This window comes from Salvelinus sp. IW2-2015, unplaced genomic scaffold (genome assembly GCF_002910315.2).
Source record: "Salvelinus sp. IW2-2015 unplaced genomic scaffold, ASM291031v2 Un_scaffold4875, whole genome shotgun sequence".
Taxonomy (NCBI): Eukaryota; Metazoa; Chordata; class Actinopteri; order Salmoniformes; family Salmonidae; genus Salvelinus; species Salvelinus sp. IW2-2015.
This window is the reverse complement of record NW_019946144.1, coordinates 40,813-56,801: the sequence shown is the minus strand read 5'-3', so window position 1 is coordinate 56,801 and position 15,989 is coordinate 40,813. Positions and strand designations below refer to the sequence as shown.

At 39.2% G+C, this 15,989-nt stretch overlaps 1 protein-coding gene across 3 annotated transcripts in view; it reads left to right on the top strand.

Annotated features, from left to right (window-relative positions):
• LOC112077732 (nuclear GTPase SLIP-GC) overlaps positions 1–15,304 on the top strand; it is a 28,069-nt gene extending 12,765 nt beyond the window's left edge. For 2 of the 3 annotated variants that reach the window (XM_070441814.1, XM_024144192.2), the window contains exons 6-15: positions 296–517; positions 731–946; positions 4,899–5,077; positions 5,229–5,259; positions 5,389–5,490; positions 6,113–6,197; positions 6,711–6,844; positions 6,940–7,119; positions 8,395–8,552; positions 8,641–8,866. In XM_070441814.1, coding sequence (XP_070297915.1) covers positions 296–517; positions 731–946; positions 4,899–5,077; positions 5,229–5,259; positions 5,389–5,490; positions 6,113–6,197; positions 6,711–6,844; positions 6,940–7,119; positions 8,395–8,552; positions 8,641–8,851 — 1,518 coding nt within the window. In that variant the 3' untranslated portion in view covers positions 8,852–8,866. Of the gene's footprint in view, positions 1–295; positions 518–730; positions 947–4,898; positions 5,078–5,228; positions 5,260–5,388; positions 5,491–6,112; positions 6,198–6,710; positions 6,845–6,939; positions 7,120–8,394; positions 8,553–8,640; positions 8,867–14,593; positions 14,701–15,163 lie in introns of those variants that run through there. The other variant, XM_070441813.1, reaches the window with a different exon arrangement.
• Positions 15,305–15,989: the final 685 nt, after the last annotated feature.

Genomic DNA, 15,989 nt, shown 5'->3' with positions numbered 1-15,989 from the left:
CGTTTGACCTCTGTCATTGCCAACAACAAAGTATTGAGATAAACTTTTGTTATTGACCAAATACTTATTTTCCACCATAATTTGCAAATAAATTCATAAAAAATCCTACAATGTGATTTTCTGGATTTTTTTCTTCTCATTTTGTCTGTCATAGTTGAAGTGTACCTATGATGAAAATTACAGGCCTCTCTCATCTTTTTAAGTGGGAGAACTTGCACAATTGGTGGCTGACTAAATACTTTTTTGCCCCACTGTAATATATTCAGTAAAATAATGTGTTTGACTTTTTTTTTAGGAGTGGGAGAAGGAGCTGGAATCACTTTTGAAAATCAAAGAAATTGATGGTGAGGAGAAAGATAAAAGGATGGTAAATATGTCAAACAGTAAAATCCAGGCATTGTACGGAGAAGATGCAGTCGGGAAAAGCTTTGATGAACTGAAGTCACTGGAGTCAGAGACATTCAGCGACATCCCAGAGTTTTTCTCATCAACTAGGAAAATCCTGTCATTTGACACAGTAAGTCATTTTAAGCCTCTTTTATACAGGTTCTTTTTTGCTGTCTGAGATCCAATTAGGGTCCAATATGTTCCCATTTGAACCCCTGAACTTCAAGAACAGCATGACAAACAACATGAAATGCATAATAGCCATCAATTATTTTATTAAATATACCAGAAAGTTGTAAAAGAGTAGAGTGTGACTTAAGAATAATATTACATTATTTGACAGGCCACAAAGTTCTCTACAGAGATCGCCTGCTACATACGAAGCAAAAGAAAGATACATGGGAAACAATATAAATCATCCCAGATACATTACTGGCCACTTGTGAAGTATGTGACCATCAAGATGCCAAACTCCAAGGATCTTCTGGAACACATTGTGCTGGTGGATCTTCCAGGAACTGGAGACTGCAACAAGGCCAGAGATGAGATGTGGGAATCGGTAATCATTTACTTTTGTGATAATTTCTGAATGCATTTACAGTAGGTCTCAATTTAATCGAACCTGAAGGTACGCTGTAGTGTGGTATTTATGTGGTTTAATCAGAGAATGGTTTTGTTTAAGCTTTCCTTACCAAAATGAAGTTATTTTATATTGTATATTGTCAGCGCATGTTTTTCAAACTAAAAGCAAAGAAATGTACCTTCAAAAGGTTTATTTAAACGTATATTAATTTTCACCCCCAAAATATGTTTTATTAACAATTTCTTTGTGGATTTTGATTTGTGTTTGGGGTCATTGTCTTGCTGGGACCCACTTGCATCTAAGTTTTAGCCTCCTGGCAGAGGCAAATAGGTTTTGGCTAAAATGTCCTGGTACTGGGTAGAGTTCCTGATGCCCTTGACCTTAACAAGAGCCCCAGGAACAGTTGAAGTAAAATAGCCCCATAACATCAAAGATCCCCCACCATAGTTTACAGTAGGTATGGAGTTCTTTTTTGCTTATGCAGAACCCCAAAAAGCAAAAAGAAGAAACAATTTATTTTAAGAATACATTTTTTGTACTTTTTGCATTCAAGCTAAATTATGCATTTAAGACATGTGTATTGTTAATTTTTCTTTTATTGAATTTTTTTAAACCTTTATTTAACTAGGCAAGTCAGTTAAGAACAAATTCTTGTTTACAATGACGGCCTACCAAAAGGCAAAAGACCTCCTACGGGGGCTGGGATTTAAAAAAACAAAAAAACATAGAGATATAGGACAAAACACACATCACGACAAGAGAGACAAAACAACACTACATAAAGAGAGACCTAAGACAACAACACAGCATGGTAGCAACACAACATGAAAACAACATGGTAGCAACATAACATGGTAGCAGCACAAAACATGGTACAAAAATGATTGGTCACAGACAACAGCACAAAGGGCAAGAAGGTAGAGACAACAATACATCACGCAAAGCAGCCAAAACTGTCAGTAAGAGTGTCCATGACTGAGTCTTTGAATGAAGAGATTGAGATAAAACTGTCCAGTTTGAGTGTTTGTTGCAGCTCGTTCCAGTCGCTAACTGCAGCGAACTGAAAATATCAGTGACAGGGATGTGTGTGCTTCGGGGACCTTTAACAGAATGTGACTGGCAGAACGGGTGTTGTATGTGGAGGATGAGGGCTGCAGTAGATATCTCAGATAGGGGGGAGTGAGGCCTAAGAGGGTTTTATAAATATGCATCAACCAGTGGGTCTTGCGACAGGTATACAGAGATGACCAGTTTACAGAGGAGTATAGAGTGCTCCTATAAGGAGCATTGGTGGCAAATCTGATGGCCGAATGGTAAAGAACATCTAGCTGCTCGAGAGCACCCTTACCTGCTGATCTATAAATTATGTCTCTGTAATCTAGCATGGGTAGGATGGTCATCTGAATCAGGGTTAGTTTGGCAGCTGGGGTGAAAGAGGAGCGATTACGATGGAGGAAACCGTCTAGATTTAGCTTTAGCCTGCAGCTTTGATATGTGTTGAGAGAAAGACAGTGTACTGTCTAGCCATACTCCCAAGTACTTGTATGAGATCTAAAGCTCTAAACCCTCAGAGGTAGTAATCACACCTGTGGGGAGAGGGAATTCTTCTTACTGAACCACATTACCTTTGTTTTGGAGGTGGACAGAACAAGGTTAAGGGTAGAGAAAGCTTGTTGGACACTAAGAAAGCTTTGATGTAGAGTATTTAACACAAAATCCGGGGAGGGGCCAGGAGTATACGACTGTATCATCTGCATATAAATGGATGAGAGAGCTTCCTACTGCCTGAGCTATGTTGTTGATGTAAATTGAGAAGAGCGTGGGACCTAGGATTGAGCCTTGGGGTACTCCCTTGGTGACAGGCTGTGGCTGAGACAGCAGATTTTCTGACTTTATACACTGCACTCTGAGAGAGTGGCCAAACCAGGCCAAAGACCCCTCAGAGACACCAATACTCCTTAGCCGGCCCACAATAATGGAATGTCTACCGTATCAAAAGCTTTGGCCAAGTCAATAAAAAGAGCAGCACAACATTGCTTAGAATCAAGGACAAGTGTGACATCATTGAGGACCTTTAAGGTTGCAGTGACACATGCATAACCTTAGCGGAAACCAGATTGCATACCAGAGAGAATACTATAGACATCAAGAAAGCCAGTCAGTTGATTATTGACAAGTTTTTCCAACACTTTTGATAAACAGGGCAAAATAGAAATGGCCTATAACAGTTAGGGTCAGCTTGATCTCCCCTTTAAATAAAGGACGAACCATGGCTGCCTTCCAAGCAATGGGAATTACCCAGAAAGGTTAAAAACATTGGAGATAGGCTTGGCAATGATAGGGGCACAACCTTAAAGAAGAAAGGGTCTAAACCATCTGACCCAGATGTTTTTTGGGGGTCAAGTTTCAGGAGCTCTCTAGCACCTCAGACTCAGTGACTGCCTGCAGGGAAAACTTTGTAGCTTGGCAGGGTAAAAGAGGAGAAAGCTCAGGGATAGTCGTATTAGAATGGTGGGAGATGAGGAAATGTTGGACGGCAAGGAGGGATGGCTGAGTCAAATAGGAATCCTGATTTCATGAAGTGGTGATTAAAGAGCACAGCAATGTGCTTCTTGTCAGTAACAACCACATCATCAACTTTAACGGACATGGGCAGCTATGAGTAGGAGGGTTTATTCTCCAGGTCTTTAACCATTTTCCAGAACTTCTTGGTGTTAGACCCACAGAGAGAGAACTGCTTCTTAAAGTAACTAACTTTGCCTTCCGGATAGCCTGAGTGCACTTATTTCTAATTTGTCTGAATGAGAGCCAGTCAGTCTGAGTATGCGTGTGCTGAGCCTTTCGCCAAATGCAATTGTTGAGGTGGAGTAACTCTGCAAGATCACCGGTCGAACCAGGGTCTGAACCTGTTTTTAATTCTCATTTTCTTTATGGGGCGTGTTTGTTAACAATACCACTGAAATATCAAAAAAGGAAGTCCAAGCGTCTTTGACAGAGGGGATTAAGCTGATTCTATACCATTTTACAGAGGCCAGTTCATGAAGGAAGGCTTGCTCAAATTTTTTAGCAAGCGTCTATGACAAATCAGGACAGGTCGTTCACTGAGCAGCCATTACGAACACAGGCTGTAAAACATGACATAGGTCATTACAGAAAACACCAGACTGATACCTATCAGGATTATTTGTGAGGATAACATTGAGGAGAGTAGCCTTTTCTGTTTGGAGTCATACCTTGTGGGATTGGTGATAATCTGAGAAAGATTTAGGGACTCCCATTGCTGGAGCTGTGAACCCACACTTTCAATTGATCCATTTTAGGTAATAAGCTTCTAGTGTTAACGTGCAGAAAACCCAGGCTTTAACGAGAGCAGAAATCAGTGAAGCAGATATCGGAGCACAAGTCAGAATTGGGGCTAGCAACAGTAGATGGACCAGGGTGTACATGCACATTTCCAGATATCATCAACAGTAATACAATCAAGGCACGGTATACGACAGGGAGAGCTCTGCACTGCTGATTTATGACATCTGAATGTGCATCAGATCATTGTACAGCAATTTGATCAGGTAACATGAATCCAGTAGGTATTCAGTAGGTAAAATGTAGTTTATTAACTACATTTTCGTTAGGGCTATAAAAACCTACTTCAAAGAAGTGTGTGTGTGTGAGTGCGGCTATTTTTTCTCTCCAAATAACATCACTGTAAACATTACTACAGTGGGTTAGATTGAATTCCAGCATTAGAACCACTGGCATTCAACTCATCATGTACACCTAAAAAGAATCAGCTTGAATGATGAGTTAAATTTTGATTATGGCTTCAAATATTTTACACTATGTCCAATGTTTTATTTTACCTCAGCTGTTACAATTTTTGTTTTAACATTCTAAATAACATTTCTGAACACCATGTTTTTTTTAATAGTACATTACTAAGTGCTCCTCTGTGTGGGTCGTGGCTGACATTGACCGGGCTGCGGCTGACAGGGATGCATGGAATATGCTGGACAACAGCATCAGTAATATGGGTCCTGGTGGACAGTGTCAGAACATCACCTTCATCTGTACTAAGACAGACGACATCAACCCAGACAATTATATGCTGTGAGACATTTTAAACTCAAATGTTATTACTGTTTTAACAGTTTAATATATTGCGATTACTTTACAAATATTTGTTTACAATTACCTACCCAGATATAGACATATTTTCACTGCTTATACATCACTAATAAAGAACAAAATCCAATTTCAGTGAAATGGATGATGAAGACCTTCACATAGAGGTACAGCTACACAAAATATGACAAATACATTGTTTACAGAACTATAAACAAATAATTGGTTTATAGAGAATTGAATATGTCACTGTATGGATATCTCCCATGGTCTCCTCTTATTTCACATGCAATTAGGACTCTTCTAACGATTCAGAGGAGCAGAAACGTGCATGCATATTGCACCGAAATCAACAAGCCAAGATGGAAATTCAAGAGAATTACAGCAACCCGTATGAAGTAAGATTTTTTTATTTTCTTGAACCAAATAAGAATCTATAAAGGATGTATAGATTGATTGAAACCAGAAAAAGGTCCAGTTTTAACTTAAAGGGATATTTTCCTTGCCTTGTAGTGTATGGACGAGGTAAGATAGCAATCCATGCTTTTATTTTGTTTACCTAGCTACTGTCTCCACATGCAAATGTTTTAGCTTTGTGTCCAAAAATCTATGCATTTTTTTGTGTTTTATGTCCAAAGCATCCCAAAGCGTCTCAAATTGATTGTGTAGCTCAATAAAATTACTTTAAAGTGATTTGGACATGAAATGAGAAAAATGCTAAAGAACTGATAGTTCATGGCAACATGTTCGTGTTAGAATGACGTTATCTGTCAGAAGACAAAGGTGTTCCCTTGAATTAGAATAATATAAAATCCATTCAAATGGCATTCAAATTCTTAGACCGAAAGTTCATTGAATAGGTAAATGCAATTTTGTATTATTCAAAAACTTGGAAATGTCCCTGAAGTAACTCCAAAAGAACCAGTTCAGCTACTTCAGCAATGATTGACTGAAGAGTGATTGCTAAGTATATTGATGCATTGTTTTTCTTTTGTCACTTCATCTATGAAATACATTCAGGCTATTGATGAAATGCAGGTGTTTACTGTTAGTTCTCAAGAATTCCAGAAGGATAATAACTGCATTCTGAGACAAGAAGAGACAGGTATGATCACTTGCATTATTGTGCAACAAAACCTCCAATAGGAATACGTGCAAACCGATTGTTTGTTGCAACAAAAAAAAAACAACAAAAAAAAAATGCAAATATATATACATTTTAAACTTCACATACATTTTAGCAAAACATTGAATTACAACTTTTGAAAAAACATTTACATGCAATGTTTTTTTGGCAAACTTATGCAAATGACTTCTAGGACACAAGAACCTTGAAAGGTTAGGTACTGTATAATGAATATGTATTAGGGTAAGTGTCAGGGTATGGTAAAGGTTTAAAAGGTTAAACAAGACCGAAAGTAAAACCGGCACAGTTTGCAAATACCATCTCTTTGCACCTAATCTATTGGAGTTGGGGCTGTTATTATAAATTGTTCTAAAGTCATATACTCAACCTGAATATGAATCTAACAACAGCTTTCTTTGCTCATACAATGATTGTTGACCTAAAGATTATTGTACATTAACAGAAAAATGACTAAATGCATCTCATTTTCAGAGATACCTGAGCTGAGAGCTCTGCTGAAAAGCCTGAATGACCAACGGTCAGAAAAAGTGATGAGAGACTATGTGATTGGAGCCTATGGGATCCTCTCCATGGTCCACGTGGTAAACCATGGGATCACCAAATCGGTATTGCCTTTAATGCATTAGCCTTTTTTTAAATGAATGTACCCTTCATCCATCTCAATATATTTACGGATTGGTTGTTCTCTGTTGTGTTTAAGATGGAGACCGGGAAAAAAAAATTGCACAAGCTTCTAGAACGAAGGCTGGAAGATGAGCTCCAGAACATTGACCAGTTCATGTCAGACATTCACATGGAGTTTGACAAGTGTCTTTCAGCCGGAGTGCTAGAGTCAGAGAAGACATGTGTGACAAGAGCCAAGGAGGAAGTGATAGCACCAGTAAGTCAATGATACCTTAGGCTGGGCCATAAGGTTCTAGCAGGGTTCAGTGGAATTTTACTTATTCAATTTTTTCTGTTTAGTGTATGTCACCTTGCAGAACTGTTCGTTTGTCATTTTGTAGAGTGTTTCGTATTTCATTAAATTTATAATGAACACTTACCACGCTGCACCTTGGTCCGATCTTGACTACTCTTCATCAGACGAAGAGGAGGAGCGTTACAAGGGGCTAACATTTTCGAGCTCTAACCTTAGAATTGGGGATGACGTACTGTCCCATGAGTGACAGAAAATTGAACCAATCATGACTGAAAACTGAGCCAATCAGGTGCAACGCTCTGTATTTTCTGCTGTCTAGCCCCACCACCACAGAAAGCACTGAGCTAGGCTAAAACATCTGCATTTTGGAGCTGCCTTACTCAAGAAAGCAAAAAAGAGACCATGTTTGTATGCGGATTTATTAACTCAATTAAATGTTTTTACATTGTTTGCAAACTGATATGTGACACGTATTAATGCCAAAATAACAAACAAAACAGGCAAGCCTCCAAAAACTTTTTTTACCTAAAAGTGTGGTGCTCAATGATGGAGTCTCCACTGATCTGAGCACTGTTTATTCAATCTTGTTCTGAGTGTAATTTATTAAACCTTGTTATAAACGCAGCTCTTTCTCAAGGTCAATAGTGTGCTAGACTGTTAGTCTGCTAAATAGGTAAATAGTTAACCAATAGCTACCTGGACTATCTGCATTGACCCTTTTTGCACTAACTCTTTTGACTCATAACATACGCTGCTGTTACTGTTTATTATCTATCCTGTTGCCTAGTGACTTTATCCCAACCTATATGTACATATCTACCTCAATTACCTTGCACATTGACTTGGTCCTGGTACCCTGCGTATATAGCAAAGTTATCATTAATCTATTCCTTGTGTTATTATGTTTCTATTATTTATTTTTTCTCTCTGTATTGAAAACATTTCACTTTTAGTCTACACCTGTTGTTTACGAAGCATGTGCCAAGTAAAATTTGATTCGAACAAATGTGATTGGTTGGATGAAAGCTCATTTAAGGTCCCTGGTTCGTATCCCACCCCAACCCCTAACTCTAAACTTAATTGGAATTACTTGGAATGCATTTCTTGCCAAACCTTAGCCAATCACATTTGTTTTTTCCATGGAGGAAAGAGCTGCTCTTAGAACAAGATGAAATAAGGAAAACTCCAATCTGTTCTCCAATCTGACAAAATGATGATAGTTGTATGTTTTTTCAGAAAGGAAAAGGAGGAGGGGGGTACCACCAGACGCTGAGAGCTGTATGCAATGGCCAGGGGTCCTGCAGGTCAACAAATGGAGTAAAAACAAACATGAATGCTTCTCTGAGCAGCTCTCTGTGCGATGCCATTAAAAATATGTTTTCAAAAACATTCAAGTAAGTTATGTTCTACGTGCCTTACAGACACATTTATTGGGGCAAAGATCCACCACTTGAATAACACGGTTATCATCATGTCTTCTAGGAAATCTCAGAAATCTATCTCTGCAAAGATTGATAATTTCAGCATCCTCTTAGAGCGCCATGATGAAGAAACCATGTTTCCTCGGCTGGCATTCCTCAAAACTGAGGTTTGTGGAAATACAACTGTGTTATGTACATTTGGTTGGCTGTTAACTGTGAAATTGTATCATAGATGGTACCAGGGGCGTTGCCAGAATTTTGGGGCCCATTGAAGAAGAAAAAACTATTGGGCCCCTAACATAGAAATCAGAATGTTTCAGATTAAAATAACGTACTGAACAATATGTGATATTAAATGTACTAACTATAAGCTTCTGCTGCTCTATACTACAATTGTACAGATTCTAGTTTCCACCTTCATCCTTTGCCTACAGTTAGTCTGAAGTTTACATGCCGTAGCCAAGTACAATTAAACTCAGTTTTTCACAATTCCTGACATTTAATCCGAGTAAAAATTCCCTGTTTTAGGTCAGTTAGGATCACCACTTTATTTTAAGAATGTGAGAATTGCTCAGAAATAAAGTAGAGAGAATTATTTATTTCAGCTTTAATTTCTTTCATCACATTCTCAGTGGGTCAGAAGTTTACATACACTCAATTAGTATTTGGTAGCATTGCCTTTAAATTGTTTAACTGGGTCAAACATTTCGGGTAGCCTTCCACAAGCTTCCCACAATAGGTTGGGTGAATTTTGGCCCATTCCTCCTGACAGAGCTGGTGTAACTGAGTCAGTTGTAAGCCTCCTTGCTCACACAGCCTTTTCAGTTCTGCCCACACATTTTCTATAGGATTGAGGTCAGGGCTTTGTGAGTTCCTCCAAAACCTTGATTCTGTTGTCCATTTTGCACAACTTTGGAAGAATGCTTGGGATCATTGTCGATTTGGAAGACCCATTTGCGACCAAGCTTTAACTTCCTGACTGAGTGTCTTGAAATGTTGCTTCAATATATCCACATAATTATCATTCCTCATGGTGCTATCTATTTTGTGAGTGCACCAGACCCTCCTGCAGCAAAGCACCCCCACAACATGATGCTGCCACCACTGTGCTTTACGGTTGGGATGGTGTTCTTCGGCTTGCAAGCCTCCCCTTTTTCCTCCAAACATAACGATGGTCATTATGGCCAACAGTTCTATTTGTTTCATCAACCAGAGGACATTCTCCAAAAAGTACAATCTTTGTCCCATGTGCAATTGCAAACCATAGTCTGGCTTTTTTATGGCGGTTTCGAGCAGTGGCTTATTCCTTTCTGAGCGGCCTTTCAGGTTATGTCGATATAGGACTAATTTACTGTGGATATAGATACTTTTGTACCTCTTTCCTCCAGCATCTTCACAAGGTCATTGCTGTTGTTCTGGGACTGATTTGCACTTTTCGCCCAAAGTACGTTACTCTCTAGGAGACAGAACGTTCTCCTCCTGACGGATAGATGGCTGCGTTGTCCCATGGTGTTTATACTTGCCTACTATTGTTGTACAGATGAACGTGGTACCTTCAGGCGTATGGAAATTGCTCCTAAGAGTGAACCAGACTTGTGGAGGTCTACAATTTTCTTTCTGAGGTCTTGGCTGATTTATTTTGATTTTCCCATGATGTAGGTAGGCCTGAAATACATCCACAGGTACCTCCAATTGACTCAAAGTATGTCAATTAGCCTATCAAAGCTTCTAAAGCCATGACATCATTTTGGGGAATTTTCAAGCTGTTTAAAGGCACAGTCAACTTAGTGTCACGATCGTGTGGAGGAGAGACGGACCAAAACGCAGCATGTGGAAAATAAGCCATCTTCTTTTATTTTACTACGAAGACAAACATGAAATGAAACACTCTTACAAACTATACAAAAAACAACAAACGACCGTGACGCTATAAACGTAGTGCACAGCTACAAACGTTCAACATAGACAATTCCCCACAAACAGCTAAAGCCTATGGTTGCCTTAAAATATGGCTCCCAATCAGAGACAACAATAACCAGCTGTCTCTAATTGAGACCCAATTCAGGCAACCATAGACTTTCCTAGATACCTACACTCAACCATAGACACAGCTAGACTACTATACTAAACAATAAACCCAACTACTCTAATAAACCCCCTAAACCTTACAACACCCTAGACACTACAAAACACAATACATTCCCATGTCACACCCCGACCTAACAAAAACACTACAAACAACACATACATTCCCCATGTCACACCCTGACCTAACTAAAATAATTAAGAAAACAAAGAATACTAAGGCCAGGGCGTGACACTTAGTGTATGTACACTTCTGACCCACTGGAATTGTGGTACAGTGAATTATACATGAAATAATCTGTGTTTAACAATTGTTGGAAAAAATTACTTGTGTCATGCACAAAGTAGATGTCCGAACAGACTTGCCAAAACTATAGTTTGTTAACAAGATATTTGTGGAGTGGTTAAAAAGGGGGTTTTAATGACTCCAACCTAAGTGTATGTAAACTTCCGACTTCAATTGTATATTAACAGTATTGCAAACATTTTTGGTTCCTAATGTTAACAAAAGCTGTCTGTGTCATGAGATTGTTATGATGCTTTATTATAAATAACAACACAATTGGTGACTTGTTTTTTTTTAATATATGGTATTGTCAGTTTTAATTAAGAAATGACCAATGATAAATATTTTCTGACCAACTCTTTTAAACAAGATAAGAGTTGGTAATTTCTAAATATATGCCTAAATAATAATACATTAAAACAATTCCTGAACTATGTGGACTGCAGGCATAAATGTGGTACCTAGAGAGAACAAGCATCAGTGACACTGCAACTGTAGTGTCAATACATTATGTGGGCATTCCTGAGTAAGTTCAACAGGACAAAAACCATAGCAGAAAATACTCGGAAACAGTATTTTGCCCATCCCCGGGCAGGCTTGGGTAGAACAGGTTTAGACATTTGTCCTTGTGTTTGTTCCCTGTAAACAAAACTCAGAGCTTACACTGCACCAAGAGCCCAGCGTCGAGCAATCTTGTGAGCAAATTCATTTATAATGTCTTTAAAGTTTAATTTTCTAGCTAACTGGTTTTCAATTGAAAGGATGGCAAGGCTGTTGAACCTGTCTTGGTACATTTGTAAATCTCAGATAGTTCTTTATAAGTTTCAGCTTACTGAAGGCATGTTCACCTCCAGCAACTGTTACAGGCATTGTACAGGAGATTCGCAGTGCAATGCACATCTCTCCAAAAATGCTCTGTAGCTGCTTCTTATGGATGTCATTTAGGAGCTATACATGAGAAAGACCATCTGAAAAAGGGGCACCATATATCGTCTTTAGATGTCGCACTTCATTTTCAAATCCATCTGTGAGATCTTTGGAGTACTTGTTTTTCAATTTGTGGCAAGATACACACATTTGGTTTTCAATCATTTTCCAAAATGTAAGTATTGCTGAAAACTCCTGAAAGTATTGCTGAAAACTCCTTGCATATAGCTGCAATTGTGTGGAACTGCATGTCCAAATTAATGATTATACTATCCAGAGCCACATAAAACACTGTGTTGCGAAATCCAGCGTCTGTTCCTTAGCTATGTCATCTTCAGTCTCATCAGGGAAACGTTTTCTTTTTTTCTGGCGGCTTCTCTGTTCACTGTGAAACTGAGTAGTTCCACCCATTTCATTTGCCACCATGGAGGATTCTGCCAGAAGAGCGTCCCATTGATTACGCAGAGCCTGTATTTCTTCCTGTAGTGTCTTAATGTGAGCTGCTTCAGTGTCCAGAGAAACATTTCCTGACTGAAGAATTAGGCTTCTATTCTCAATGCACTGCAAAACCTTTACCCAGAAAGTGAGCAGGAAGAGAAAGCCCTGAAAGACATGAAGTAGCTTTTCAGATATTTTGCCTCAGATTTGGCTTCGTTTGTCAGGCTGCAGGTAGCAAGAAGCATGTCTAGGGCATTGATGATAGACGGTAAATGAGTTGCCACTGGTCGGACCACAGCAATACGTGCATTCCATCGCGTCTGAAAGGCGGTTAAGACAGCAGCCAGTCTTTTCCTTGAGAATGGCCCATCGCTCTGGGCTGGCAATGAACAGATTGTAAAGACAATTTATTCAGCCAAAACAAGGTTGATATTTTTGGGTACGACTGAGCTGCATGTACACCCACAAGAATAAGAGTATGGGAGGCACAAGGTGAATATGTGGCCCGTGGTTTCTTTTGCAGTATGTGTGCTTGAACTCCCTTCACTTTCCCTGACATATGTGCACCATTATCATAGCCTTGACCACTGCAATCTGCTAGGTCAATACCATGCCCTTCCAATGCACTCAAAATCATTACAGACATTTCACTGCCTGTCTTTCTAGCAAAGTCTTTAAATTCAAGAAAATTGTAATTTTTTTCCCATTCACCTGTTCCCTGAACTTTATCTTTGTGTACATATCTCACCAATAATACATTTTGCTCAGTGTGGGAAATGTCTGGTGTTGCATCACATATAACCAAGTAGTAGATTGCATCTTCTCTTTCATCAAGTACTGTTTTCAAAACCCTTTGACCACATATTCCTATGAACTCGTTTTGTCTCTCAGGGCTGAGGAAATGAGTCAGCCGTGCTCCTTTCTTTTTGTCTCTGACTTTCTGTAAGTGCTCACGTAATAGCGTGTCATAATTTGACAACAGTTCAAGTAAGCCTAGGTAATGTACATTATGGACATCATCAAGACTGAGTGATTTTCCCCCAAAATGGCAGATTCCTAGATGCTAAGTACAGTGTCACATCCACAATCCTTTCTAGAAGTCTCTGTTTTTATACATTTCTGACCGGATTTGTTTCTGCAGCTGACTGTCTATACCTGTAGCTGTTGTAACAGTATGCTGCAGATTTTTCCTTTTCCAGTAACAGTTCTTGTGAGACACACCATCCTCATGCTCTGGCAGTTTGTCATACTTTCTCTGCCATTTCACTGATGATATATTATAGACATCCTTACTAATCAGAAAACTGGGTGATAGTTTACTTTGCTCATGCGAAAAAAGAACACATGGAATGCAATATAATGCCTTTACACTCTTACTATAACGAAGCCAGTCTCTCCGCACCTTTTCTCTTCCGTTTGCTGACTTACTATACTGTAAATAGTTGGGGAATGGCTTGCCTTCTGAGTCTGGGGGCATGGTTTTATACAGTTCTGTCTCCTCACCACACCTGTTGGCTAGTCTGCGAACAATAGCTTCCCTTTCATGGTCTTGTACTTTCTCTGGCCATCGTGCTGGATCCTCTAAAACCTCATCTTCCTCACTTTGAATCTGTCCATACTCTTCCTTTCCCTTATTACCTGGTGTTCAATCTCTTCTGTCACTCCTTCACTGGCACTGCTGCTACTCTTTAACTCCTCTTCCTGCTCTTTGCATAAGAGTATGTCTGATAGCTTTCTGCTGAGATTCTGCCTACCTGGGGCTCTCTAGGCACTAGGAAGTGAGTAAACAATCATGTGCCTAACTTTACAATAAAAAAATGGTCTAGTTATGCTGCTGCTGCTCCAAAACAACTGGCTCACCTCCCAGGTCTGCTTCATGTAGTAGACACATGTTGGGATCTGTCTACAGCAGTAGTAGTAGTAGCATCTACAGTATGGATAGGTAGGCTACATGAATACAGTTATAATAATATCTTAAATAATACTAATTAGCTAAGCAATAGCTGGTTGTGGTAGCTCATCATCGGTGTTACTAATTACTTGGCTCCCTGGCCGAGGTGGGTCCACGGTAGGCAGCTTACCTTGTTAGCTAGCAAGCTAATCTACTAGCTATATTAGGCATGAATCATTAATGTTTCCCCCCTTAATGACACCTTGGATGTAACTGTGCTATGCTCGCTTGCACCGGTAATTATTATGCCTTCCAATAATTGGCGGTCAGTAAAGTGTAATTTAAGAAGACTAATATTCATAATTGTATTTTTTCTGGTGTCAAAAGGAACACAATTGAAAGCAGATCTTAAACATGAGATCGTCCAGAGGAGAAAGGAAATTTACTCTTCGCTCACCAAGTCAATCATGACCTCCATGCTCCCTCCTATACAGGTCAGTCTGTCATATCATACTGTCCTATAATTACCTTTAATATGCATGTCAATAGCAATCATAAAACAAATAGTTCCAAAATTTAGAAATGTTTCCTTAACCCCTGAAAAGAATCTGTGCACAAGGAGTGACTGCAATCCACACTTTATTCTGTTCAACTAGCCACTTGCCAAGCAATTATGATTTGGACATGGATATTTTAAACATGCTAAATGGTTGAGATTGGCTTTATGTCTGAAAAATGCTTTATAGTTTTTTGGCCGTTGATAGTTTACAAAAACCAAAGTGGTGGATTGCAGTACAAGGTCCATAGACTGCTGTCAAAGTAAGGAAAATCACTAAATACTGTTATGTCAATTTTGGCTGAACTATGCCTTTAACAATCATTGGATAGCAGTGACCAGTGACCTCATAACCATAGCTTTATATAACTTACTTTGTAAACTTTTTTTCTGATTTTTAGAGGCTTCAAAAATGTAGCATGGAAAGGATCCCTAAAGAGAATGCAGACATTCTCGAAGAGTCACATTGAGTCATTCAAAAGAGCACCATGTTCCACGATGCTAAGGGGAAGAATGCTGACGCTCCTAACCAAGCTCAGCGTAGGATACTTATGTCACTGTTCCAATTCAATTATTGAAGTATTAATATGGGCACCATAGGTCTTATGCTCGACACACTCAGTTTACCACAAAACACCAGATAATTCCCAAAAGAGTAGAACCAGCTCACCTGCATTTAAAAATTTGATTTGACTTTTGAAAACAGGTAATGTAACAGAGTCAGTTCACGTAAGAGTTTCATAGCGAATCATGTTTCAGAACAGGCCGCAGGGGACACAAGGTGCTCGCGAATGGGTTTAGAATTGTGAAATATTGACAAGTGGCAGTTGGTATGCAAGTGCGCATCGTTCAATTCTAATTTTTGGTCAAAACAGTGGCAGACTGGAGTGATCACTATCAAACACATCAGCAAGTGGCCTCTCCATAAAGGACTTAGGGGATACGTGTTCTTCACATAAGACAAGACATCGCCAATGTTAACAAGTCCGAGTGCTGCATATGGGCCAGTTCTCTCTCACGGTTTTGCTGCTATGATTGGATAGAGTGAATCAACGCAGCTGTTTCTTTCGTTACAGATAATTATCCCTTAGGCATATCCAACATCTCTGTGTCTGATTGTAATCAGGTTGGCTACTTCATTATTATAATCCAAATCCACTCCCTCAATGATAAATTGTTGTCAAGGGGTTGTACTAGAGGCGAAGTCAGGTGCAGCGAGAGCAGAGT